Source organism: Schistocerca cancellata, chromosome 2 (genome assembly GCF_023864275.1).
Source record: "Schistocerca cancellata isolate TAMUIC-IGC-003103 chromosome 2, iqSchCanc2.1, whole genome shotgun sequence".
In the NCBI taxonomy this organism is placed as follows: domain Eukaryota; kingdom Metazoa; phylum Arthropoda; class Insecta; order Orthoptera; family Acrididae; genus Schistocerca; species Schistocerca cancellata.
Genome location: NC_064627.1, coordinates 199,137,719 through 199,164,998, shown reverse-complemented (window position 1 = coordinate 199,164,998; position 27,280 = coordinate 199,137,719). Strand labels below are relative to the sequence as shown.

Here is a 27,280-nt window from a genome sequence, read left to right as displayed (position 1 = left end):
ATAAAAGAGTATGAGTTCGACATGCAAGTAAAACCTCATCAAACATTCTGCCGTGCCTCCTGTTCAATACCGTGGTCGAAAAGACAAACCGTGGGGAGAGAAATTCAGAGATTGCTGCGGTGGCAAATAATAAAGCCGTTTGTATCCAGCGATACTTAAGGGTTTAAGTCTAAAATGTGTAGTGTGTAAAGGTAGATGTAAGTTGTATGCCTAGTAAGTAAGATTTATTTAATGTTTATTTGATTTTATACTTGTGCTTGTTAGATATAGAGTAGTTGCTAAGTGTATGTATGAGTGAGTTGTGACAGAAGGAGAATACTGCACTGAAACAAGTGCCATGACAGAAAAGAGATTAGCAAATGAATCTGCATAAGGACACTCTGCACAGGATAAACCTCGAAAAGGGAAGAAGCATTGTGCATGGTCGTTGGACGCGCAAATTAACAGTGAATCGCTATACAAACGCGAGAATTCGCGTAATAAAAAAATTTCAAACAGAATAATACGCTTAACTTCCACAGTGATTCCACCTTGAAGGCGCTTGCAGGTACACCTGCGCGCAAGCAAGGCAGCTGCAAACGCAACAATGACAAAAGTTTCTGAATCAGTGTCGAATGCATAAATAATACACCTGTCATAAAACCTATTGAACTCATGGGTCCAGTACGACCAACTGGTCAACACTTTAAATAAGAGATGAAAACTAGGTCAATCACTAAATACTAAGTGGTAAACGGACCTAGAAGGAACTCTAATTGTACCATATATACACTCCTGGAAATTGAAATAAGAACACTGTGAATTCATTGTCCCAGGAGGGGGAAACTTTATTGACACATTCCTGGGGTCAGATACATCACATGATCACACTGACAGAACCACAGGCACATAGACACAGGCAACAGAGCATGCACAATGTCGGCACTAGTACAGTGTATATCCACCTTTCGCAGCAATGCAGGCTGCTATTCTCCCATGGAGACGATCGTAGAGATGCTGGATGTAGTCCTGTGGAACGGCTTTCCATGCCATTTCCACCTGGCGCCTCAGTTGGACCAGCGTTCGTGCTGGACGTGCAGACCGCGTGAGACGACGCTTCATCCAGTCCCAAACATGCTCAATGGGGGACAGATCAGGAGATCTTGCTGGCCAGGGTAGTTGACTTACACCTTCTAGAGCACGTTGGGTGGCACGGGATACATGCGGACGTGCATTGTCCTGTTGGAACAGCAAGTTCCCTTGCCGGTCTAGGAATGGTAGAACGATGGGTTCGATGACGGTTTGGATGTACCGTGCACTATTCAGTGTCCCCTCGACGATCACCAGTGGTGTACGGCCAGTGTAGGAGATCCCTCCCCACACCATGATGCCGGGTGTTGGCCCTGTGTGCCTCGGTCGTATGCAGTCCTGATTGTGACGCTCACCTGCACGGCGCCAAACACGCATACGACCATCATTGGCACCAAGGCAGAAGCGACTCTCATCGCTGAAGACGACACGTCTCCATTCGTCCCTCCATTCACGCCTGTCGCGACACCACTGGAGGCGGGCTGCACGATGTTGGGGCGTGAGCGGAAGACGGCCTAACGGTGTGCGGGACCGTAGCCCAGCTTCATGGAGACGGTTGCGATTGGTCCTCGCCAATACCTCAGGAGCAACAGTGTCCCTAATTTGCTGGGAAGTGGCGGTGCGGTCCCCTACGGCACTGCGTAGGATCCTACGGTCTTGGCGTGCATCCGTGCGTCGCTGCGGTCCGGTCCCAGGTCGACGGGCACGTGCACCTTCCGCCGACCACTGGCGACAACATCAATGTACTGTGGAGACCTCACGCCCCACGTGTTGAGCAATTCGGCAGTACGTCCACCCGGCCTCCCGTATGCCCACTATACGCCCTCGCTCAAAGTCCGTCAACTGCACATACGGTTCACGTCCACGCTGTCGCGGCATGCTACCAGTATTAAAGACTGCGATGGAGCTCCGTATGCCACGGCAAACTGGCTGACACTGACGGCGGCGGTGCACAAATGCTGCACAGCTAGCACCATTCGACGGCCAACACCGCGGTTCCTGGTGTGTCCGCTGTGCCGTGCGTGTGATCATTGCTTGTACAGCCCTCTCGCAGTGTCCGGAGCAAGTATGGTGAGTCTGACACACCGGTGTCAATGTGTTCTTTTTTCCATTTCCAGGAGTGTGTATATATATATATATATATATATATATATATATATATATATATATATATATATAATGTAATTCTAGTAAAATGCAATAAACCATGTTCCAATTTAAATGTGACTATCCAAACGCTTAAATAGTGAAAGGAGGGATGAACTGAACTACGAATTGGAACGACATGAAAGTGTGAACAGTTAACTGTGCAAGAACACAACATGTGTGACTGTGTTTAACAGTGGAAGACTGTTCTGAAAGTATAGCGAACAAAAGAGTAAAAATTAATAGCTAAAATGGTGTGCCTTTCGCAGAAAACAATTTAGATGCAAAACATTATAGATATTCACAGTGTGGATAAATATTTCGGCAAAGAAGTGAGACTTCAGGTAAATGGAGCCATAGCAGTGGACTGTGAAAATACGCTATAGGTAGCGCACAGCGAACTGTGGTTTCCGGACCGGCAGATGCACGCTAGAAGTGACGCAGGCCAAGTGGTATGAAGCGAAAAGTGTCACCACGCCATACTCAACTGAACACTCACCATAGTGACAGTGCATATTGCGATAAAGTGAGCACTTAGCTTAAAACTACAGTTATGTTAAACTAGTGTAAAATGTGTGAGTTCGTACCAGAACTTATTTAAAGACCTGGAACTCGTTCGTTCGTACATTCTTATAATGCATTCCGTAAACAGTGAACAAGAGTGACTGTGGAGTATTTGGGAAACTAATGAATTTTCTTCCAACACTTGTAGCAGATATATTTACTTTATTATGCTGATGAACTGATACTCGGTGAAATGTTTACATGTTGCGCGAGCGATCGGAGGTTGTCCTTTCCGTGCAGTGGCCGCGGCGCCCCGCCCACCGACCGGCAGCTGTTCGCTCCTACATCACCGCTTGGGCCAACGAACCGGCGCTGGCTGCTACAAGCGATCACATACGCTACTGTCTACGCCAGCAGCGACACACCGCCAGACCAACAACAAACCGCCGTCGGCAACGTTTACTTCGATCAGATCCAAAAATGTTGTAGTCGATGATGAACTGATACACCACGTAAAATTGTAACAAACTGATACACAAAAAACATAAAAATTAAAGCAACTATCTGTACAAAAGAAAAAAGACTGTTGTATGTTATGTAATTTCATGTTTTAATGATGAATTTATGTAACGTAAATGTATATGTATATATTTGTCTGCTAATTTGGGTGCAGGTGCTACACATTCAATGTAAAAGCAAAACCAACAATCCAAAGGCTCCGGGCGGGTTTTTTTTGCCTGTTTTTTTACCTTATTCCTGTAACCAGAATGAGGGAGCGTAAGTCAAAGTGCCTCGGGTCTGTAAGATACCAGATTGTTCCTATTAATAATAAAACAGAAAGAGAGATGGGACTGATAGACGTACTCACCTGAAATTGTGAATTATGCATGACACCCATAATTGTGTAATGAACAGAGTATTCAACAGTGAACTGAAATAGGTGGGCCAAACATAAACTTTTGGCCATCCACTAAACTGAACTAAACATAAAATCGTAGTGAACCTGTACATAAACAGTGAACTTTATTACGTACACCCTCACTAGGGGGCCCATGTGACTGTACGTCACATAAATATTGACGTTTTTATCGGTTGTAAACTGCAGTTAAAGTATTTTATGAATATAATTAGTGTAAAAGATATAGTTAATGTTCTTGAAACAACTGATATGCAGGGATAATTTAAGAGTAGCATCTTTATTTAATGTCTATGAAAATAAAAAAGGATGGAAAGAGGCGCGATTGTACGGCCGAGCTTGAAGGACGTATTTTATGGGGCACACGCTGTTTGGTTTCACTATACGGAAGGCAGCCATTGAGTGGCTACACATATTTTATGCAAGTTATTCGTATTTCTGATACAATAAACTTGTTATTGTTATCACAAATTGAATTTCTTTGTAGTAGCTGTCACCTCAAATGCTCACAGTGGCTAATTACTTTTAATAAGCATTTTTTCAGTAATTTGCGCTGCGTGAAGCTCATCTTCTGATGCAGCCTCTGGTCGGCCATTACATTTTTCAGTGTTAACAGTAACTGTAAATGCGAGAGATTTCATTATAAGAACCTTTTTAAATTGCAACAGATACTTAATTTACGTTAAAGTTCATTTTTTAAATTATACAGATTCCATGAGTTCAGTATGTTTTATCTTGGCCGCTCCACGGCAACAATCGAAAATCTCTCGAACTTTGCTTTGCAATCAATAAATAGAAATTAGCAAAATTACATTCAATTCAGTTACGGTAACTATATTTTAGTCATCACATTCAAAATCTAAAGTTCTTACATGAATAACAGCGGCCGTTCAAGAACCCGTTTCATATTTACTTATGCACATAAGTAAAAGTGATAAGAAAAGATGATATCCCTCAGAGAAAGAACCATGCACTATAGAAAGAAAAATTCATCCTGATAAATTAAAAATAAAAATATATTATATTATATATATATATATGTAATTTTTTTGTATACGACGTAACAAATGGCACCGACGCCACAACTGGACATCCCATCCCATCACATCATGTCATGTAACTATCATGGTTTCTCAGGAAGGAAGTTTTGGTGATTGACATCATCGATCCATTGTTGATCATGTGACCCATGCACTCATTTCCTCCCAATACATGGGAGGAAATCTTACGTTCTGTTGTGGTTCTTGTGGTTGATATCAGTTGTTTGTTGTTCTTGTTTGTTATTTCTTTTGTTGAAATTTATGTTAAATCATGAAATATTAATTGAAGCAGTAAGGTAGCAGTATGAATAGTACGACATGAGCATACTAAATTACTTGCCCTCCACTGCATTTATAAAATAGATTTTTATACATACCGCTACCATGAAACTTCCTGGCAGATTAAAGTGTGTGCCAGGCCGAGACTCGAACTTGGGACCTTTGCCTTTCGCGGGCAAGTGCTCTACCAACTGAGCTACCCAAGCACGACTCACGCCCCGTCCCCACAGCTTTACTTCTGCCAGTACCTCGTCTCCTACCTTCCAAACTTTTGCATAAGCTCTCCTGCGAACCTTGCAGAACTAGCACTCCTGAAAGAAAGGATATTGCGGAGACATGGCTTAGCCGCAGCCCGGGGGATGTTTCCAGAATGAGATTTTCACTCTGCAGCGGAGTGTGCGCTGATATGAAACTTCCTAGAGATTAAAACTGTGTGCCAGGACGAGACTCGAACTCGGGACCTTTGCCTTTCATGGGCAAGTGCTCAATTAGATTCTTCCTTGAGGAGGGTCTGTTGTACACTTTCTTCCTACTAACCGGTTATGTTTTACTTCGGTAACGATAGCCTTACTCACTGTAAAATTTCCTTAGACATATGTGATCATGGTAAATTATATTCCAGTCTAGTAGACTGATTTGGAAGGGGGAGGTTACAAGCTGACACCTACACTGTATATAAATAAAAACATAAGTTCCAGAATGATATTTTCACTCTGCAGCGGAGTGTGCGCTGATATGAAACTTCCTGGCAGATTAAAACTGTGTGCCCGACCGAGACTCGAACTCGGGACCTTTGCCTTTCGCGGGCACACAGTTTTAATCTGCCAGGAAGTTTCATATCAGCGCACACTCCGCTGCAGAGTGAAAATATCATTCTGGAAACATCCCCCAGGCTGTGGCTAAGCCATGTCTCCGCAATATCCTTTCTTTCAGGAGTGCTAGTTCTGCAAGTTTCGCAGGAGAGCTTCTGTAAAGTTTGGAAGGTAGGAGACGAGATACTGGCAGAAGTAAAGCTGTGAGTACCGGGCGTGAGTCGTGCTTCGGTAGCTCAGATGGTAGAGCTCTTGCCCGCGAAAGGGAAAGGTCCCGAGTTCGAGTCTCGGTCGGGCACACAGTTTTAATCTGCCAGGAAGTTTCAAAAACATAAGTTGACGAAGCAAATTTAATTAAATAACAAAAATGGTTCAAATGGCTGTGAGCACTATGGGACTTAACTTCTGAGGTCATCAATCTCCTAGAACTTAGAACTACTTAAACCTAACTAACCTAAGGACATCACACACATCCATGCCCGAGGCAGGATTCGAACCTGCGACTGTAGCACCTAGAACCGCTCGGCCACTCCGGCCGGCAATTAAATAACTTTTTGTGACAAAGTCAGCTGTAATGAAGAAGAAAAGAAGCTCTTTATGATGCTATTAGTTACAGTAAGAACAAAAAGGCACACTGGATAAGATAAACAAGCTCTGTTTATTCATGTTTGATATGTTTTTGTGTGTGTGCCTATACACACTCTGACTTTTTGTATAATGGATGGTAACTCATAAACTCAGTTTCACCATTCAGTTCTGGGCTATGTAATGTAATGTGACACCTTCACATGATGGTGTTGTAACATGATATGATGTGATGGCATATCATGTCTAAATGTTTCAGAAAATTAACTATTTCATACATAATTTTGGTTTGTGTGATCATCTCTAGCAGCAATATACAGTTTTACAGTCCAGGGTAGTATCTGTGACAGACACTAAAAATTCGTCCAGTAGCTCCTGGAAGCCGAACTGCCTATATCAGTGACCAGTAGACTGCCAGCTAGGGTGAAATGCTGAGCAAGTTGTGGAAAGTTCGGAAGCTGTCACCAGCATGGGGAAATGACCAAGCACCCAATCTGCAAGTGAAGCATAATGACAGCATTGAACCTGAGAGACACTATCATACTAGTGACAAAGCAGATTGTTGTAAGGAAGGCTATGTACAATGCAACAATATGTATTCAGGTACTGCACCATCATGAAAAAGCCTCTGAAAGATGAAGTAGCAGAAGTCCGTAGTCAGTAGGAGAGCTGACCGTGAGGGAAAACCAGGATGCATGATGACATTGCCATTCCCATCACCGAAGAGCGTTCGAGAAGTGCCGACAAAAATACCCCACCCTTCTTAACAAATGTCTCATTGCTGAGTGCTGATTGTCGACTGCCCAGTGCACCTTGCAGGTCTGTTGGAGACTTGACCTGTGTGAGCAGGGCGCTGTCCTTCATCCTCCTTCAAGAAGGGGAGAAGAGGCACTGCAACTATTCATCATGTTGCTATGTTGCTGCGACAGACATTGATGCTGCCAGCTCCTGTTTCCTAAACAGGGGCTGAGAGCTAACCCCTAAGAGCCAGTGAGTACTTCAGGTGGACATGGGGCAAGACTCCTGAGTGCAAATCTTTGACTTCAATGAGAGCACTTTCGAGATCAATACATAGAGCTGCAGACCACCAGAGTCCATGGGTCGACGACCCCCCATGATGCAACAGCCATCAATTGATGCATTGCTGTGCTGGCGGTATTGCCAGTCGAGCCCATGCCAGCCTTCTGCTGCTGATGAGGCTCTGCTCTTCTAGCCCATCTGAGGCATGGCATTTTGGAAGACAATCTTGTATTACTGCCTAGTAAATGTGTTATTGTCAATACTGTTTTCTTGGAACTTTTAAGTGTAGCTAGTTCTTACTATTGCATCCTGCCCGGCTCTCGCCTGATGATTGTAGGAGTCTGGGTCTGGACTCCTATAATACTCTAGAGAGAGGGGGAAGTAACTATAGATGTGACACCTTCACTATATTATTGGTCGTTTTATAGAATCATCTCAATTTAAAACTGTTAATTCTTCTTTCATAATAAAAACACCTATTCTCAAATATGACAGAATTAGCAGAATTGTAGTTAGTTGCATGGCAAGAACCAGTGAAGGCAGGGAGAACTGTATTAGTTACAAAAAAAGCATGAAGCTCAAATCTGGGACCAGAAAAGAAAAATTATAACAAATGATTCCCGAATAAAAGTATATTAATCTATATACATTTGTTTGTTTTATTTTTGTTTAATTGCAACAGAGAACTGAAATAATTAACAAAATTGTCTCTTGTGCATGTTGCCCATTGTCGTAAAAACTCTTTTGATAATTCTGATGGCTGTCCCCTTGTCAGAAGCAGTGCAGTTTCCAATGGACAGAAGGAAATTACCAGAGGCAGAATGAGTGTCAGTAGTAGCTGGTTTATTATTGGAACTGAGTTAGTTCTGAAAAAATGAAACGATTACATGAGTCAAGTTGAGTGACAGTACAAGACAAATTTAAAAACCTTGTATACCATCCACTCCTTCCACATCTTATGATTATGCGGATTCAATAACTAAAATTGCTGTTAATTGAATGTAAGTACCAATGCTCAAATAACATACAGTTAACTATTATTTTGTGATAAATATGACTGTGCTTATGTGGATAATACTAATAAATGAGAAGCACAACAGCTATATTCTATAGCTGAATAAGCATCATCTTTTTCCTTTTATTTTTTTTAAAGAAAAAGTGCTGACTTCATTAATTAAAATAATAACCAGTCTCAAACACGAAGATTCATTAAAAATTAATAATTACATGTTCAGATGGTAACAGGTTTCGAATTTAACTACAATCATCTTCAGACCATGTCTGAACAGAGATGATTGCTCACACATTGGTAAGCATCGGAGGTCACTACTGGTAACTACAATGGGGACCTGAGAATGAAGGTTGCAAGGCTGGTAGTATTGTACCAGCGCGTAAATCGCAAACTCACAGTCTTTTAGATACTTGTGGAGCAATACCTTAGGTGCAGAGTTTGGGAGAAGGGAAGGTACGTGGAGGTGGTTACTTGGCGCTTTACTCGTGAAACCAGGTTGGACAGGTTAGAAGGCAAGTTGACAGCTGTTGGAAAAAAAGTTAGTAGGGAAGAAGAACTCTTCACCATACAAAATTTCAGTGAGCGAAGCTCCAAGGCTGCATTTGCGGTCTGTACACACTCCCAGGGGTACCAATGTTAGTGCCTCTGTCCAGAGTCCACAGTAGCACACGAGGTGCAATACCACTGCTCGACGAGCCTGTTGCTCTGTGGATTATGTGCTGTCGTTTGATGGGTGCCACCTACGTTGCATAACTCGAGGGAAAGGGCTGATTCTAACAGCCGACCTTGGTTGGTCGTTATGAATGTGGGACAAGTGAAGCTCGAAATCCTCATATCTGTAATGGCTTCGACAGTGAATTTGGCCATAAAGTCCTTAAGAGGTATAGCTTCCACCCATTCAGTGATGCGGTTGGCTGATGACATTATGTACCGACAGCCATTAAAAGTGGGTAGTGCACATTCTGAAAACGTCCTTTTGGGACTTCAGAGCGACTTAGGGATGGTTGAGCGTGGCGCGATACTATGCTCATTTTGCACAGAACACACACACAAGTCCAGAGCTTACAATCCATCTTAACATTAGGCAATAAGAAATGGTCCATCACCAGGCGCGTAATCGGACATATGCTTGAGTGTGCTAACTTATGGAAATGGTGAAGGATGAGAGAGCGAAAAGGTTGAAGTACAAGGGTGAGTGTCCGTTTTTGAGAAATGTCTACATTTGCATTTAAATCTACAGCGATACACCGCAATCCACATTTTGGCGCGTGGCGAAGGGTATCCCATACCATTACTAGTCCTTTCCTACCCTATTCCACACGCAAACAAAACGAGGGAAAAACGACTGTCTATGTGCCTCCATATGAGCCTTAATTTTTAACATTTTTATGCAGCGTCAGCAACTGATATTGTTTATATAAGAATATACAGCCTACAGCCTTGATTTCTCATATGTCATCTTCGTGGCTCTTATACAGAACGTATGTTGGAGGCAACAGGATCGTTCTGTAGTTAGCTTCAAGTGCCGGTTCTCTAAATTTTCTCGGTAGTGTTCCATGAAAAGAAAGTTGCCTTCACTCCAGGAATTCCCATTTGAGTTCCTGAACCATCTCCATGACACTTGCATGTCTTTCAGACCTACCAGTAACAAATCTAGCAGACCACCTCTAAATGTGTTTCGATTTCTTCCTTTAATCTAACCTCATGCATATACCAAACACTTCAGTAGTATTCAAGAATACGTCACACTAGTGTCCCATATGCAGTCTCCTTTACAGATGAACCACACTTTCCTAAAAATCTCTCAATAAACCGAAGTCGACTATTCGTCTTTCCTACTAAAATCCTCTCATGCTCATCTGATTTCATATCGCTTTGTAGTGTCACGCCCAGTTATTTAAACGACGTTACTGTGTCAAGCAGGACACTACTAGTGTTGTATCTGAACATTACAGGTTTGTTTTTCGTACTAATACTCATTAACTTACACTTTTCTACATTTAGAGATAGCTGCAATTCATCACACCAACTACAAATTTGTCTAAGTCATCTTGTATCCTCCTACAGTCACTCAATGACAAAACTTTACTGTACGCCACAGCATCTGCAGCAAGATAGCTGCCCACCCTGTCTGTCTGCCAAATCATTTTTGTATATAGAGAATAACAGCGATCCTAGAATGAAATTTTCACTCTACAGCGGAGTGTGCGCAGATATGAAACTTCCTGGCAGATTCCTCATTCTTCTTTATTTTTATAATAAAGATAGGTTAAGCCAAAGGTTATGGCCGGCACAAGCTCAATGTCCATCATGCTTGCTTCTCCAGAACAGAACAAACAAGCGCACTCGCGAGCGTGTGGATAGTTCCCCCAAACGTAGCCAAGCGTTTGTAGAGGCTTGGAGTTTGCGGCAAGCGCCAAACGGGTGGACGCAGCATAATAGGTTGTAACTGTTTGTTGCATAGGGACTTTACGCTGTTTGAAAACTTGTTCGACACACACTTCCAACCAGTCAGTTTTTTCCTAGAATCCCCTGCAGTGTGAATGATACATACCATAACGAAATGTATAAAACGTTTATTCTGTTGTCACTAAGAATACCTTCAATGGGTGACACTATTTCTGCCAATTAAGTACAAAAGGTGTTAAAAGCACTATGTATAATGAAAGTCTTGAAAAACCACAACTGTCACAATTAGATTTTGCTGGCTGTTAATTTTAGTCGTTGGATTTTAGGAAAATACCCGTCATTGGAGAGGCATTGTGAAGCGGACTGGTGTATGTGCTTGCATTTATTGGCGATTAGCAACTACTGATAAACGCCACTTTCGCCCATGACTAGTCATGGCATAAAAGATGCTTTCAATGTGATTGTAAATGACTAGAGTTTCAGTAATCGTTTGATTCAAAATGATCTCTTAGTTTACCGTGACCTTAAATAGATAAATTTATTTAACCGCGTATAATTATGTCGGTATGAGATTTTATGGGAATTAAACATTTCATAACTTAAGCAGTCAATAAAGAAGGCTGGTAAGTTTACACATATTTTGAGGTTATGTGTCAGTACGAAATAATTCCTTAACGCAGCGTGTTATTGTTCTGTACTGAATATTGAAATAATAATTATTTAGGTTTTCATATCTGCTCTCATAACATGATGGCTGTGAATTCTCTTGCGGGGCAACCATCCGTATATGCGAAAATCTTGGGGATGTTTCCACAGAACCTGTCGTTCGCATTTGCTTATGGTTCAGGCGTTATGAAGCAAAGTGGAGCCAGTCACAAGTCAAAAAATATGATTGATCTTATTTTTGCTGTGGATAGTTCATCCCTTTGGCATGCAGAAAATATACGAAGAAACCCGAAACATTATTCTCATTTAAAGTGGTTCGGACACAATTTTGTCGCGAATTTCCAAGAACACTGGGGAGCTAGGGTGTATTTCAATACTTTAGTGCCAGTAGAAGGTGAAGATGTAGTGATAAAGTATGGTATTATATCTCGTCAAGCAATGGAAGCTGACTTGTTGGACTGGTGTGATTTATATGTTGCAGGACGCCTCCATAAGCCAGTTGTAATATTAAAACAAGCTACAAACTCCCATTTACGCTCAGCATTGCATCAAAATCTGTACAGTGCTGTCCACGCTGCTTTACTCATTCTTCCAGAAACGTTTACGGAAACTGATTTTTATCGGTGTATTGCTGGATTGTCGTATTCTGGTGACTTTCGTATGACATTTGGGGAAGACAAGAATAAAGTTGTCAACATCGTTGCCCCGCAAGTGGAAGCTTTCAGGAGCCTTTATGCACCTGTTGTAAAATCCCTTCAAGATTACATGCATATGCCAGTTCTAGTGGGTGAAGGTGAATGCTGTTGCCAGGATATTAGCCCAAGTGCCCGAATGTATCATCTTAATCAGCTTCCCAGAACGCCCCAAAGAGCAGTAGTGAGATTTTGGAATACTAGGGGTCCACGCCGCCTTCGTCAGGATACCGAAGATACTTTAAGAGCCATTTCTCATGACCCTGAATGTGGGAACGTAGTAGAAACATGCATACGGAACATTGTATGGAATTCCAGTGTAAAACAAAGTGTAAAGGGCATTGCCACAGCAGGTCTAATAAAATCCATCGTTTACAGTTGGAAAAAAATTAAAAAAATGTTGAAGGCAAGTTTTGGAAGTCTAAGGATTAAAGATTAACGATTGTCAAATATGTCGTACTTTGTTAACAAGGGCTGTAGGTAGTATAATTGTTATGTGCAAGTTAAAGTGCTTGTAATATTTTCAAATTGTATTACGAATTCAAGCCTAAACATTATGCTACAAGATTACATCTATGAAGTTCTTGCCAGTCATTGTCAGGTATGCTTCATCTAAAGATAATTACAATTTTCTCTGAGCACACCATCATTCAATTTTTGTTACATTGTTTAGAAAATTTACTGTAAGTATGTTGCTTTAAGTTAATGGAGTTTGCAGATAGCATGTTAATCCATCTATTAATAATTTCTGTAACAGTAATGTGTAAAAGGTGGTGGGTAGAAATTAGTAACTCATATCTGTATATCTTTTTCATTTTGTAAAATATATAAAACCTTAGAAATGTTCAGAATGTAACCACATATACAAATTAATTTGCAATGTGAGTGTAAAAGACTTGTGCCACATCATTACATCTATCGTGCAAAATGACGCATGGAACATGTGACTAAGTAACTAGAGCCGAAACCACCCCGACGCAGATGATATGTGAGTAGTTGTGGGTTTACAACTAACTCCCAACAAACAGTTTACTCTCATAGAGATTCATATTACACAATTTCAGAAAAGCAAAAATTATCTGCAGGAATCAGAACCAGACCTTAATGGTCATAAACCAGTCAAAGCACTGTCTGTTTGGCATGTTTCCCTTTTATTAAGTACCTCATTATTCTGATTTGTAGTAAAGTTGTTAGTGTATTTTGTTTTCCTTCATTCCCTTGTATATGGAACTATCTTCTGTGGCAATAAAGCAGAAGTGTTTATTCAGGAAAACTGCGTAGGAAGAATATTGGGTGAAGAAGATAAGAATACATACAATAAATGCTTTCAAATAATTTGGAATTTGTGCACTCCACTTTGTTGAGATTGCTTATAATAATATGAAAATTGTTATTAAATGCTAGTTTTAGGAAAACAAAGTTCACAGGTGGTAGTAATAATATGAGTACAAATGTATACTGCTTTTGTTTAAATTAAAGGTAACAGGTTACATTGTATTTAATAAATAGTACCACCCGCAACCAGCACTAACATCAGTAATTCAGGTATACATGCCGATGTGACAAGCAGAGGATGAATGGAGAAAGTAAATATATGAGGGTAGTGAATTGGTAATTTGATACATAAATGGAGATGAAAATCTAATTATCATGGGGGATTGAAGTGCGGTTGTAGGGGAGGGATTAGACAAAAGGGTAATGGAAGAATATGGGCCTGGTAGTACGAATGGGAGATTAGAAAGACAGTTCTGCAATAAATATTAGTGAGTAATAGCAAATATTCTGTTCAAGAATCACAAGGAGGAGGATGTGTTCACAAAAATGCCGGGAGATTTTGGAAGATTCCAGTTGCATTATATCATGGTCAGGCAGAGATTCTGAAATCAGATATTGGATTATAAGGCTTACTCAGGAGCAGATATGGACTCAGATTACACTTTAGTAATGATGACGAATAGGCTCATGTTTAAGAGAACAGTTAGGAAGGATCAGTGTGCAAAAAAGAGGGATATAGAAGTACTAAGGAATGAAGAGGTATGCTTGAAATTCTCTGAGGCTATAGATACTGTGATAATGAATAGCTCTATAAGTAATTCAGTTGAAGAATGGGCATTTCTAAAAGGGGCAATCATGGAAGTTGGAAAGAAAAACGTATGTAGAAAGGAGGTAACTATGAAGAAACCACAGTTAACAGAAGAAATACTTCAGTTGTTTGACTAATGAAGGAAGTACAAAAACTTTCAGGGAAATTAAAGAAATTGTTGTCTGAAGGACGGACTCAGCACATAGAAAAGTCAAAGCAACCTTTGGTGGAATGAAAAGCAAGGTTGGTAACATTAAGACTGCAATGGGAAATCCACTGGTAAATGCAGAGGAGAGAGTAGATAGGTGGAAAGAGTAAACTGAAGGCCTCTATGAGGGTTAGTACTTATCTAGTGATTTGATAGAAGAAGAAATAGGGGGCAGTCAACAGGGAAGAGATAGGGAATCTATTATTAGAACCAGAATTTAAAAGAGCTTTGGATGACTTATGATCTAATAAGATAGAAGGGATGTAGACTATAACATTCCATCAAAATTTCTAAAATCATTAGGGGGAAGTGGGAACAGAACGAGTATTCATATCGGTGTGTAGAATATGTGAGACTGGTAACAGCCTGGCCAATAACAATACAGTGCCAAGAGAGACCCGTACAAGCTAGGTGCAGCAGCCTCCTGCACAAATGTGAGTTTTGCTGGTTTTCTAATGTGGCATGATCAACTGTGGATAAACAGACACATCGGGTGAGTCAACAAGGAATGGACCCAATTTCTGCTGAGAGAGGAGAATAATAATAATAATAATAATAATAAGACGACGATGGCTTATATCTTAACAGGAAGGGGAAAGATGCTTAGCTGAAAATAAGGAGGTTGGGGAATGCCATGACCAAAGGTAGAATTCCTTTGATTACAGGTGTGAGAGGTAAGCCTTTTTTATATTGAATACCGTATTCAGACAAACTGCTGTAAAAGAGATCCAGATAAATGTAGTGTCACACACAAAAGAAACTTAAGTAAACTTACCATTATGCATTAGAGTATTAGAGGACTAAACAGAAATGTTAACAAACCTCTTATTTCATTACATTGTCTAGTTTGTCAAAAAGAAGTTGATGTATTTGTTCAAACACCATGTAAATACAAGAATCCATATGTTAAACAGAGAGGACTACAAATTAGCAGACCACTTCTGTAGCCTTGAAAAAAATTAGAGAAAATAGTGATTGTTTTACAGTATGTAAGAAAAAAAATAAATGTCAAATCTGTTGATACCAGTCGTTTCTCCTTAGATCAACAATTGGAAACCTGCTTTTGGATTGCTGCTACTAGAGAAGTCATTTATAATTGTTACAGTATATAGATCCTCACTGGAAAACTCTCAAATAGTCGTACAAGAAATTAAAGTCATTATCATGTCACCTAGTGGTGAAAGTAAAGTAAATGACAGTCTGGGCTTTTGAGATATTATGAAAACTGTTTGATGATAGAAACAGTATCTGTTTTGCATTTTAAACTGTCAACATGTGAGTGGCTTGCCTCACATATTTTGGCTGCTTTCAAACTGACCATTTTTTCATCTGCGCTATTCAGTTTGGTTTGAAAGGAATCCTGTACACTACAACAGGTTCAAGAATTAGTAACAGCAGAGCTCTAGGTGTGGTTGGTACCATGCTGTCTGCAAGTTTTGAGGATTTTATCTGTGAAATGGAGATTCCAGCACTCTCTCATCAGAAATTAGGGAAAGAATGGAACAGTGAATGTTAGAGGCTGCAGAAGGGTGAATAAGTTACTCACATATATGCAAAATGCAGAAGTACGGTGTTCAAAATCACATTGAAAGTAAACAGAAAACATCCACTATCAGAAATAGATCTACTAGTGGCTCAAGTACTCTAGTAGAGAAACTGTAAAATGAAATAAATTAAAAAAGTAGGCCATTGTATGGAAGGAGCAAAGATAAGGTAACCAACCTTTTAAATGAGGCATTGAGTGGTTGTTGGGTTTGTGAATAAAACTGAAATTTTTCTTAGCTTTAGATCAGAGTCCTCCTCCCAAACTAACTAATAAAACAAACGTGTCATATTACTGCCACATAAATGATGGATGAGAGACTCATGATATGAATGTTGGAAGATAGAAGTATATCAGCTCACTAGACCAGTGTTAAGTTAAAAGAAAGATAATCCAGTATGTGCATATTGGGACTGGAGAAACAGAGAAAGTGAGAAAATGAAATTTATGCTGTATGTGTTGAGTGGAAAGTTGCACAAGATACTAAACCAAGAAAGAGAGGTTAAAATGGGACCTGACATATTATGTTGCTCTTTATATGTGAGGAAAGCACATTTGTTCCAAAAAGTTAATATTCATTCACCATTCCATGTACTTTGCTGGTAAATTATTTACACTGTACATTGCAGTTACTTAGCGGATACAAATAAATGTTATGTTCTGCAGTAAGAATTTGTTGTCACAGGCCGAGCACCTGTCCTCATCAGTAACAAGCAAAAGCATGATTACATGGTGGTGCTGTAGGGTTTTCAAGGGCGCATATTAAGAAAGTGATTGCAGTGTAGCTGTTTTCACTGGTTAGCTTTTGGCCCTTGTTAATACCTTCAGTTTCTTAAGTAACTGAAGCCATTGATTTATTCTTCAGTACATTCATTTTGCTCTGTTTAACTGGGAATATGCAAATAAATAGGTTTTTACAAAATTGGTACTTCTGTATTTTGTTCATGCTGTGTAGCACGATGTGTAAGATTTTAGTTTGGTTTTTCGTTTCATTTAATTTTTAATTACTATTTTCAAGTTCAGTTGAGTGTGGTAACAGTTGAATTGTTTGAATTCTGCAGGACACTGAGACAAAGAAACATGTCCAACTTCATTGGACCAGCACTGCCACCACATCTGAAGATTTCAAGGAAAAATTCAGATGACAAAAATGAGTGTAATGATGATGATGTCGTAACAGGTGATGTTTCTGATGAGGAGTACCGTGAGGATGCTCCAAGTGAGCAACCTGTAGTCTCGGAAGACATGTATGGTCCAGCATTACCACCTGGCTTCAAGCCTCGGGTGGTAGGTCCAGCTGCAACGGTTACCATTTCTATGGCAGAGCAGTCATCTACACCGCCTGATTCCATAAATAAGAGCTCAGATGATGAGGATGGTGATGTGGTAGGGCCAATGCCTGCCAGTGATATATCAGCTCAAGTTACACAGCAGTTACAACAGCAGCTAGAGAGCCGGGCTCACAGAATGAAGGAAAAACTTTCTGGCAAGGTTAGTGATAACACTTTATTTTTGGTCTCGATTTTTGTTTACAGAACAGACAAAAATACTGGTTGCTCCATGAAAATAACTGCCCAAAAACATTAGGCCATTGTGATACAATGCCTACTAGAACCATTTAATATGAATAATATGTTACGTATTGCAAGTGAGTTTCTTAAGAACATCTCAGAACAGATATGGTATAAATAAGACTCTTATAAAACACCATATTGTCTAGTATGAGTTCTATGATGGTTTCAGATCTTAAAGAATAGAATTTCGTAAAATAAACAGTGCTTTTGAAAAACTGTAATTATGTGCCACTAATCAATCACAGCTATTTGACTTTTTAAAAATTGTGTAGAAAATATGAACTAGGAAATGTATTCAGAGTTAGCATTTTTTGATGTGGAAATATGACTTATTAGTGTGTGCTTTCATAAAGTGCAGAAAAGCAGTAATCAGAGTTAGATTGGTTCAAATACCACGTTGTTTATAAATCACAGTGCTGATGACTGCTTCTCCGTAACCTGAAAACCCGACCAATCTTTCAGTTATAGAAAGACAGTTTATTGTGATATCTGGATGATGTTGCAGATTGAGAAATAATTTAGGTCGAATGGATGAAGATACAGCTACAGTAGTTTGGTTCGAGTCGTAAGCTTAACAGTTAAGCTTTACCAAGTAGCCATTGCTATGTGTTAGGCACTCTGTCTGTATTTATACCAGTAACCTTCCTTTTTCATGTGCTTTGTCTGGTTTGAATCGATTTCTTATTTTGCTTTGATCTGATAAATGCCGTTCTCTTTGTTATTGGTGTTTGTCACTCTAAGCTGAGAATGCATTATTGTACTGTGTCATGCATTGTTTGTCGCATTCTGATAATGAGTGTTTATGACCTGTCGCCGCTCGCGGCATGACTTGCTTTTGTGCAGGCTACCATGGCTTACAATTAAAAAAAAAAAGAGAGGAATTGTCTGATAAGCGAAACAATGGTAAGAGACTGCTATTTGTTGTTACTTACACTGCTGCTTTCTTTGATAATGATCAACAAGAACCAAATAATAGACTGCGTATGATAGAAGATGTTCTGAACGAGAGTTTAGTGAAAATTTTTCTCCGTTTGAAAATCTTTGCAGACACCTCTTTAGCACATTACATTCTCCTCTTTAGTACATTACATTCTGCATAGAAATTAGAGTCATCTTAGATTTAAAAATCTAGTTAGTTGCCTTACTTCATTTCTGACTGTATCACTATTCAGTATAAGAATAATACAAATATAGACATGACATGATATGTATATTCTTCCGCATTTGCTGTTGTCTCACTCTAGTTTCCTAGTTTATTAGGCAGACAGGATTTAAATGAGATAGCAGCAAACACAAAAGAATACATTGTATAATGTTTACATTATTCTACCTTTTCTTTTAATTTATTTACTGACGCAGAGGTTTTGGCGCCAGTATTTATCTTTGTGACTGCAAGCATGCCTGTGTAGTGCTACATATATTCGACGACAGAAGTTAGTTGTGGCGGCACCTACCATTTTCCAGAACTTCCGCTTGCTTTGCTCTCGATTTTAAGGCGCAGGCGGTTTTTTGGATTACAAAAACCAGAACAGAAGTATGGCTTAGATTCGAGTAAATACGGTAAGATGCTGTTGTGGGCCTAAGACACAACTTCAAAACCTGCCCTATCATCCTGGTTTAACTTCTACAGTTTGGCCAAATCACACCAAGCCATTGTCAGGATGGTTTATTCATCAGAGAAGAAGCTGATCCATCCTTGTAGTCATTCTCCATACGAGGCAGTCTAAAGAAATCCAGTCTGTGCTGTTAGGAGGCCACAAGTCTATGGATCAAACCAGTTACACATTATCTCAAAACAACATTTGAGACAAAAGCATCTGTGCTAGAGTGTAATTATGCTGAGGAAGTGTAACTTTTTAACTGGCCATTGTTTCTGTTCAGCGCTGTCCTACCGTCATAATTGGTAGGTAAATTAATCTTTCCCGATAATCCTTCCCATCCCCCACCCTCCATTTTTAAATTAGTAGATGACATGTTAAATGTTGTAGGAAAGTTTTTGGAGAAGTTAAATAATTTAGGATTAAAGGATACCACTCACCAAAAGTACGAATATCACTCCAAAAGAAATGCACACTATTTTTTTTTAAACCCATCTTTTATTCTACATGTTTGAAAGTTTTACAGTGTGTAGATACATCCTTTAGGAACACTATTTTCATTTCTCCACATAATTTCCATCCCTCTCAACTGCCTTATGCCATCTTGGAACCAGCGCCTGTATACCCGCATGGTAAAATTCTGGACCAACCTGTTCGAGCCACTGTTTGACAGCATGCACAAGGGAGTCATCATCTTCAAATCTTGCTCCACGAAGAGTGTCTTTCAGTTCCCCAAAGAGATGATAGTCACATGGAGCCGAGTCAGGACTGTATGGCGAGTGTTTCAGTGTTGTCTATCCGAGTTCTGTGATAGCTTCCATGGTTTTTTACTGACATGTGGCCGTGCTTTGTTGTGCAACAGCAAAACATTCTGCTTTTGCCGATGTGGATGAACATGACTCAGTTGAGCTTGAAGTTTCTTCAGTGTCGTCACATATGCATCAGAATTTATGGTGGTTCCAATTGGCATGGGTGTCCATAAGCAAAAGTCCTTCGGAATCGAAAAACACCGTAGCTATGACTTTTCCAGCAGAAGGTGTGGTTTTGAATTTTTTTTTCTTGGGTGAATTTGCATGATGCCACTCCATTGATTGCCTCTTCATCTCTGGTGAAAAATGATGGAGCCATGTTTCATCACCTGTCACAGTTCTTCTCAGATATTCATCTCCACCATTCTCGTACTGTTCCAAAAGTTCACTGCATACTGTTTTTCTTGTTTCTTTGTGAGCCACTGTCAACATCCTGGGAACCCACCTGGCATAAACCTTTTTTAATGCCAACACTTTCAGTATTCTGCAAACACTTCCTTCCCCTACCCCAATGTATCGTGGCAATTCGTTCAACAGTGATGCGCCTGTCAGCAGTCACCAGTTCGTTAATGCTCTGCACATTGTCTAGAGTGTGTGCAGTACAAGGCCTGCCGCTGCGAGGACAATCCTCAATATTGCCGTGCCCGCTTTCATCACGTAACCTGCTTGCCCACCGACTGTACTGTACTGTGACCGACAGCAGCATCTGTATACACCTTTTTCAACCTCTTGTGGATGTTTCCCACTGTCTCGTTTTCACAGCACAGGAATTCTATGACAGAACATTGATTCTGACGAATGTCAAGTGTAGCAGCCATCTTGAAGACATGCTGTGACGGCGCCACTCACGGGAACAGGTTGAACTAAGTTTGAAAACAAGCGGGAAGGATGTATCTACACACTGTAAAACTTTCACACATGCAGAATGAAAACTGTATGTTTACAAAAATAGTGATCCTCGTAGAAGCATTGAGTTTTCCATAGGCACATATGGAAGAAAGAAAATTTCCTAGCTTTCAAAGCTATCTTATGATGGGATAGAGTGAAATACACACACACACACACACACACACACACACACACACACACACACACACACACAAAGCACAAACCTATGCCCCTACTTGGTGATAGCTAGAGTTTATCTAGCAGCATGTAGGAGCTTAGGTGTTTAGGATGTATGTTGCCACTTTTATTAGACTTTATCAGTAGCACCTATACCCTCAAAAAAATCTTGTATTCACCTGTATTTGTATGTTTAGTGTGAGTCTTCTTCTTGGTACAGGTATCCTTATTAGTTATACTGCTATAATAAAACCTAAATTTTACATATTTTAACGCTATAAGCTTAAAACCACAGTGACCTCTCACATTGTTAGCTACTTCAGACTAGTGCAGAATCTCAAAAAGCTCCTGGACATACAAGTATCAAAAACAAAGTGTGGATTATGGGTTGATGAAATGTATTAAGTGATCCTGCATGTTAATAGATGGCACACTAGCAAGTAGTGCAAACATGCAATGAACACAAAGAAAGGGACAAACTGGTTTCCTAATAATGTGACTTGTAGGTTTAAAATAAATTATTAACTTGGATGTCTGGGTTGAGTATTCAATTAAAAGTAGTTGGTCATCGTCTCAAAAGGTGGTTTGAACTCCCAAGTTTTTTGCTACGTATGGTTTTGGTTGCAAAACGTTGCCCCACAGCATATTAGACAAGCTTTTACATGATTTTGTCAAATTCCTATACTGTCTTAGGTAGAAGTTAATATTGAATGCAAAAGGAAATTCTAAGGTTGAAGAAGTATCAAGGCCCAGTATATTGATCTGCTTATCAGAACTCAACTATGACTTGAAGCCGTGTGTGGTTCTGAGAGCAAAGAGTAATGGAATTTTGAGAATTTATAAAAATCATCAACAATATGTTTGCTGTGAAGCACGGAATATGTTATAAAATGAAGATGCTAACTATTTCTACAGAGAGAATTTTGGTGATCGTATTTTTTACAGTATATCTCCTGTTTCTCATAAAAGTTGTATTTTGTACACTGTGGAGTATATACTTTTATCACATCATTTCTTCCCCTCTCTTTTACATTACTTTATTTTAGTTTGAGTGAAATCAGCATGATGTCGCATCTAGAGTGTGGTTTCTGCAAGGGTTACGTGGCAGGTGTTATTGCTGCAGGGAATTCAGTTGATTGAGGGAAGTGAGAGGGAGGCTGAGATCATCTGACTAAAATTCCCTAGCATGGATACATATGATCAAAGGATGATGAGGATAACAAGCACATCAGAAGATATTATTAACTTCTAAGTTTATTATGAATCTCAAGTTACGAAATGACTTTCTAGCTGAGGTGCTTCCACACTACAGTCAAATCTTTACGCACAGACAGTGAGTGTTTATCATCATTATGTCTGCTTACTGAAACTCTCATACAAATTCTAAGATCAGGAGAGCCCTCACAGCTATCAAACTTCTTCCCAGCAATTTCACTCTAACACACTGGCTGCCTCCATCTGAGACTGCTTCTCATCTCTAACTCGTACTGTATACTGACTTTTCTATCTTGCAACTCCAGTGACTGGCTGAATGTCTGTAACTTCCTCCTGGACCCTGCATCCTCTAGTTTCATTTGCCTTCCCCATCACTCTCACAAGATCCTGACATGAAATAATGCTTTGCATTGCCTTATTGGCTGCCCTTGTGCTTTATCCTTCAGCTATCTTTCAGAGGCTGAACGGAGGGGATGAGAAACCATTCCCTATAAGGTAAAGAACTGTCATAAGTCTTTCGTTGGCTTCTTATGACATAGCATCTGTCCCAACACAAGCTCTCTGTCTCTCTCTCCAGTAGCTTCTGCTCTCTCTCTCTCTCTCTCTCTCTCTCTCTCTCTCTCTCTCTCAGTTCTACCCATTTGTCTCTAAGGTCCTGCACTCTGTTGCATTACTTATTTCCTATTGTATAAGGATTGCCTTCATTAATGCTGTTCCCTTATTTACTCTGTTATTGTATAAGGATTGCCTTCATTAATGCTGTCATATAACTTATTATATTATCATCTAGCCCTTGCTTCATTAACTATGTCTCCTAACTTACTTCACAGGATTCTCTCATCTTCGCCCTCTGACCTCCACCAACAGGTTTCTCATCCTGTGTGTGTCTGCTTCTGCTGTGTCCCAGCTCTGTCTTTACTTTCAATATTATTTTTCTAGTTAATTTCAGTATTGTTACTGGAACTTCTCTTTATCACTGAGGACACAACAGTGAGATGGACTATTGTAGGCCTACAGTTAGCACTTTTACTTCTATATGTAGATCAGTGTTTCCCAAATTGTGTTCTGCCAAACACTGGTGTTCTGCAGGAAGTTAATAAGTGCTCCGTGAAAAACAATTAATAACATGGTGACTTTTTTTGACATTTTGATGATACTAATTGTGGTTTTAAGATCTTATGATTTCTGTAAGGAAAAAATCGAAATGAGCGTTTGGCGTCATTGGCCGGGAGGCCCCTTATGGGGCAGGTCTGGCCGCCTTGGTGCAGGTCTTATTACATTCGACGCCACATTGGGCGACCTGCGCACCAGATGGGGATGAAATGATGATGAAGACAACACAACACCCATGTCCCTGAGTGGAGAAAATCCCTGACCCAGCTGGGAATCGAACCTGGGCCCCTCAGGACAGCAGTCCATTAGGCTGAACTTTTTTTTTTTATTCAACACAAACAGTAACAAAAATGGCTAGCTTACAATGAAATGACATAAATAAGGTGACAGATAATTGCAGTCATAAATTACAGCATTCAAAGAAAGAGGAATGATATGCAGTCTTTAACAGTAGCACACATTTAGCACCTCCACTGTCACCTTCAACTGGTGGCAGTTCATCATGCACATTTTCTTCTTCTGCAGCCTGAGGTTTCTCATCATCATTTCCCAGACCCAAATTAATCAGTCAGTAAATCCTTGATGTGTGTTCCTTCCAGGGTAAATAACGTGGACAGAAGAGCAGTCCCGAACAGCGACATCGCAAAGTCCTTCACTTCCTTGTTATTTTTGTCAGTTCCAGCTTTCTAAATGCATCCTTAGGGAGTTCAAGATCTTCCTTTATAACAGACCCCAGACGTTTGCCATCATATTCTTGTATTCTGCTGTACTACTGATTTATTTTTCATGTGTGACTTGTAGGTGATGTTAGGGTCAGGAACGTGACACAACCCATCCACTCTCCACGAGGAATCCAGTTCCTAACCTATACCCATTCTGTTGAAGACAATTCGGAGCATGTTACCATATTTCTTATTATGATTCTGATACTTAAGTGTTTTATTGAATTCATTTTCCATATACATCTTGTATTCAATATGTTCATCGCTCCCAATATTGTTAAATATGTAACTTGTATATTTGCCCATTAACCAAATCACTGCGTTATTTTTCGCCTGAGGGTAGTAACTTTCTTCTGGTCTGAAGAAAATGTTAGTCTGTACATTGTTTGCTGAAGTTCTTGTTATTTGAACAATTTTCTCCCTGGTCCACCTCCAGTTGATAATCCTATCTCCACATGTGTAACGATGAGGCATACTATCAACGAGGTTGCATTTGCTGCAGATGTTAGTGTCACTTAAATCGATGGCAAAGAGGAACTCTTAGTGCTGATGATGTTACTGACTACCTTGTACCACACTGTTCTCATGTCAGAGGAAAGAACATCACTACTTTTGTTTTTCCAGACCACATTCCATGCTATTCCAGCATATTTAGTTTCTATGTTATTTTTCCTTTCATGTTTCTGTCTTTCAGCTAAAATTGCCTTCGCTGTAACATTTTTGAGTTTAAAAGCTTTTTGCTGAGATAGCTTAGTTCAAGATAATAATCCATAATATGTTTTAGTTTAAAACTTATTTTTTGTATATTTATTGGCGGCTCTACACTTTCTGGCCTCACAATGTCGTATAGTTTTGCTGTAATGCACCGTGGATCGTTACACATTATGCTCCATGTTCGTTTGACATACAATGCCATCGCTTTAGACTTGATGTTGATTAGTCCCATTCCTCCATTGCCTGGATCCAAAACTGCTGTCTTCCCCGGCACTCTAAACAATTCCCCTTTCCACAAAAACTTTGCTAAGGTGGACATGATATTCTTCGCCACCATTGATGGAATGGGGAGAACCTGTGCTATGTAGTAGGCCTTGGATAAAATATATATATTGATAAACAGTTTTCTCTGGAACTGGTCTATGCTACGTTGACAGTTTTCAATCAAAGCTCCCTTGATTTTTCTTGCCACCTCCCACCAATTCATTGCTATCATTTTTAGAAGGGAAGTTGTCAATGCTATTCCAAGAGCTTTGTGTTCAATAACATGGTTCATCCACTCAATGTGCAAGTTAGCAAGCCGCTTTATATTTGGAAATTTACTTTTGTTTTCATTTTCCCTTGTGTCACATCTGTGTGGTCTCTGATGATTACGCCTACATCGTCCGCATAAGCACCTACCACAGTCTTGCACCTACCATGGTCTTTGTTCCTTGAATGGTAATGCCTGTCAGCCTGTGCTGTAGCTGTCTCAGGAAAGGTTCCAGCGATATAATGAACAGGAGTATGGGTAAGGGGCTTCCTTATGTAGCACCCCTTTCTACTTCAATTTGTTTTGTCAATTGACAGTTAACGGAGATTTGTGCAGTAACACCCATTGCCATGTTTTTGATGATGTCGATGGTTTTTGGCAGGAAGTCTATTCGGTGCATTCTCTCTATCAGGTATGTGTGATTAATTTGATCAAATACCTTATGGAAGTCTATGAAAAGCAGTCCACATTTTATGTTACTTGCCTGCGTTAGCCCAATGACATCACGATACAAAGCTGCAGTTGTAAAATCGTCCTTCTAAAAGCACAAGTCTGCTGTTGGCCTATGTTATCAGCAGTGCATGGAGTAAAGTGCTTGTTAATTACTTGAGCTCGCTTGTTAATTACTCGAGCTATAATTTTATAATCCGAATTTAAAACCGAAATTGGCCATAGGTTGTTTATTTTTTTGCAGCCTCTGTTCTTTGGGATCAACACGATTTTGCATTGTTTGAACTCTGCAGGCACTGGCTTTCCCTGTAAGACTTCATTGACAATTTTGGAGAACTTTTCTCCTATTAGGGTCCAAAATTGTTTATAGAATTCAATGGGTAGTCCGTCAGGTCCCGGAGATTTCCTAGCGGGGAAGCTGCACACGATTTCTAATACATCTGCCTTGGTGATGTCTGAAGAAATGTTCTCATCATCATCTCGCAATATTTGTGGAAGATATGTACCAAAGAGCTCATCGTATTCTTCTTCGTTTGTTTCCCCTGACACATACATACATTCATAGTACGCTGAGATCTCTTTAATTATTTCCTTCTGGTTGGTGATTATGGTACCATCATCAATTTGAAGTTCATCCATGAAACTACTTCTTCTATTCTTGGCATGTCTGACAAGGTGGTACAATGGAGCAGTCTCATCTTCAGTGACTGACTTTGCTTTGGATTTTATTTTAAGTCCCTCCAGTTCCTTACATTTCAGACTTATTAAATTTGGTAGGTTGTGGTGTTAAATTTACATAGGTCAACAACGCACTGTGATCGGAAAAACTAACGGGAACAGTTTCTGTTTTCAGTACTTTATCTGCTAAATTTTCCAATACATAAATTCTGTCAATTCTACTACAGGAATTCACAACAATATGAGTGAAGTTCACCATTGTTGGGTATTTTATTTCCCATGCAATTAATTTTAAAACGACGACAACAAGACGTCTCGGGTCAGTTGAGTAATTGAAGTTGGGGATTTGATCCTTTCGACTCAATACACAATTAAAATCTCCCCCTATTATAAGTTGGAGGGGTTTTTTTCCTCAGTAAATAAATTATGCTTTCATTAAAGAATGTGGCCCTTGCAGCTCTATTACTGCTGCCAGAAGGCGCATATAAATTGATAATAGTAACTCCAGCTACATTTATTCCAACACCTTGCCCCAATTCTAATTTATCAATGTTATGTATGGGGATGCCTTCTCTAACTAAAATGGCCGTGCCAACACTCGTTTCAGTGGAAATATTGTAAAAATCAACGTAATTGGGAAAAATTTAATTGTAGGAATACTGCTTCCTGTAGGAGAGCAATGTCCGTCGGTAACTCATACAGAAACTGTTTCAGAGCAGCTATTTTAACATCTGACTGTATCCTGTTAATGTTTAGCGTGGTAATTGTATATGACTGTAACATAGGGGAGTGATCTTTTTTTCCGCTAGTCTATCATTTCAGACCAT

General features: G+C 39.8%; 2 protein-coding genes across 3 annotated transcripts in view; both read left to right on the top strand.

The window, feature by feature from the left end:
* Window positions 1–11,050: 11,050 nt before the first annotated feature.
* The window catches only part of LOC126161519 (GPALPP motifs-containing protein 1), a 59,033-nt gene continuing 42,803 nt past the window's right edge, over window positions 11,051–27,280 (top strand). Inside the window, exons 1-2 of one of the 2 annotated variants that reach the window (XM_049917427.1) lie at window positions 11,051–11,414; window positions 17,045–17,474. In XM_049917427.1, the coding sequence (XP_049773384.1) occupies window positions 17,064–17,474 (411 nt within the window). In that variant the 5' untranslated portion in view covers window positions 11,051–11,414; window positions 17,045–17,063. Of the gene's footprint in view, window positions 11,415–12,591; window positions 12,751–17,044; window positions 17,475–27,280 lie in introns of those variants that run through there. The other variant, XM_049917426.1, reaches the window with a different exon arrangement.
* On the top strand, window positions 11,421–12,723 carry LOC126161518 (phosphatidate cytidylyltransferase, mitochondrial). Its single transcript, XM_049917425.1, has one exon. The coding sequence runs from the start codon at window positions 11,539–11,541 to the stop codon at window positions 12,586–12,588; it is 1,050 nt and encodes a 349-aa protein (XP_049773382.1). The 5' UTR covers window positions 11,421–11,538; the 3' UTR covers window positions 12,589–12,723.

Bases quoted from the DNA above. Each gene is read 5' to 3' on its own strand.
- LOC126161518 (XM_049917425.1), top strand. From the start codon at position 11,539: ATGATGGCTGTGAATTCTCTTGCGGGGCAACCATCCGTATATGCGAAA.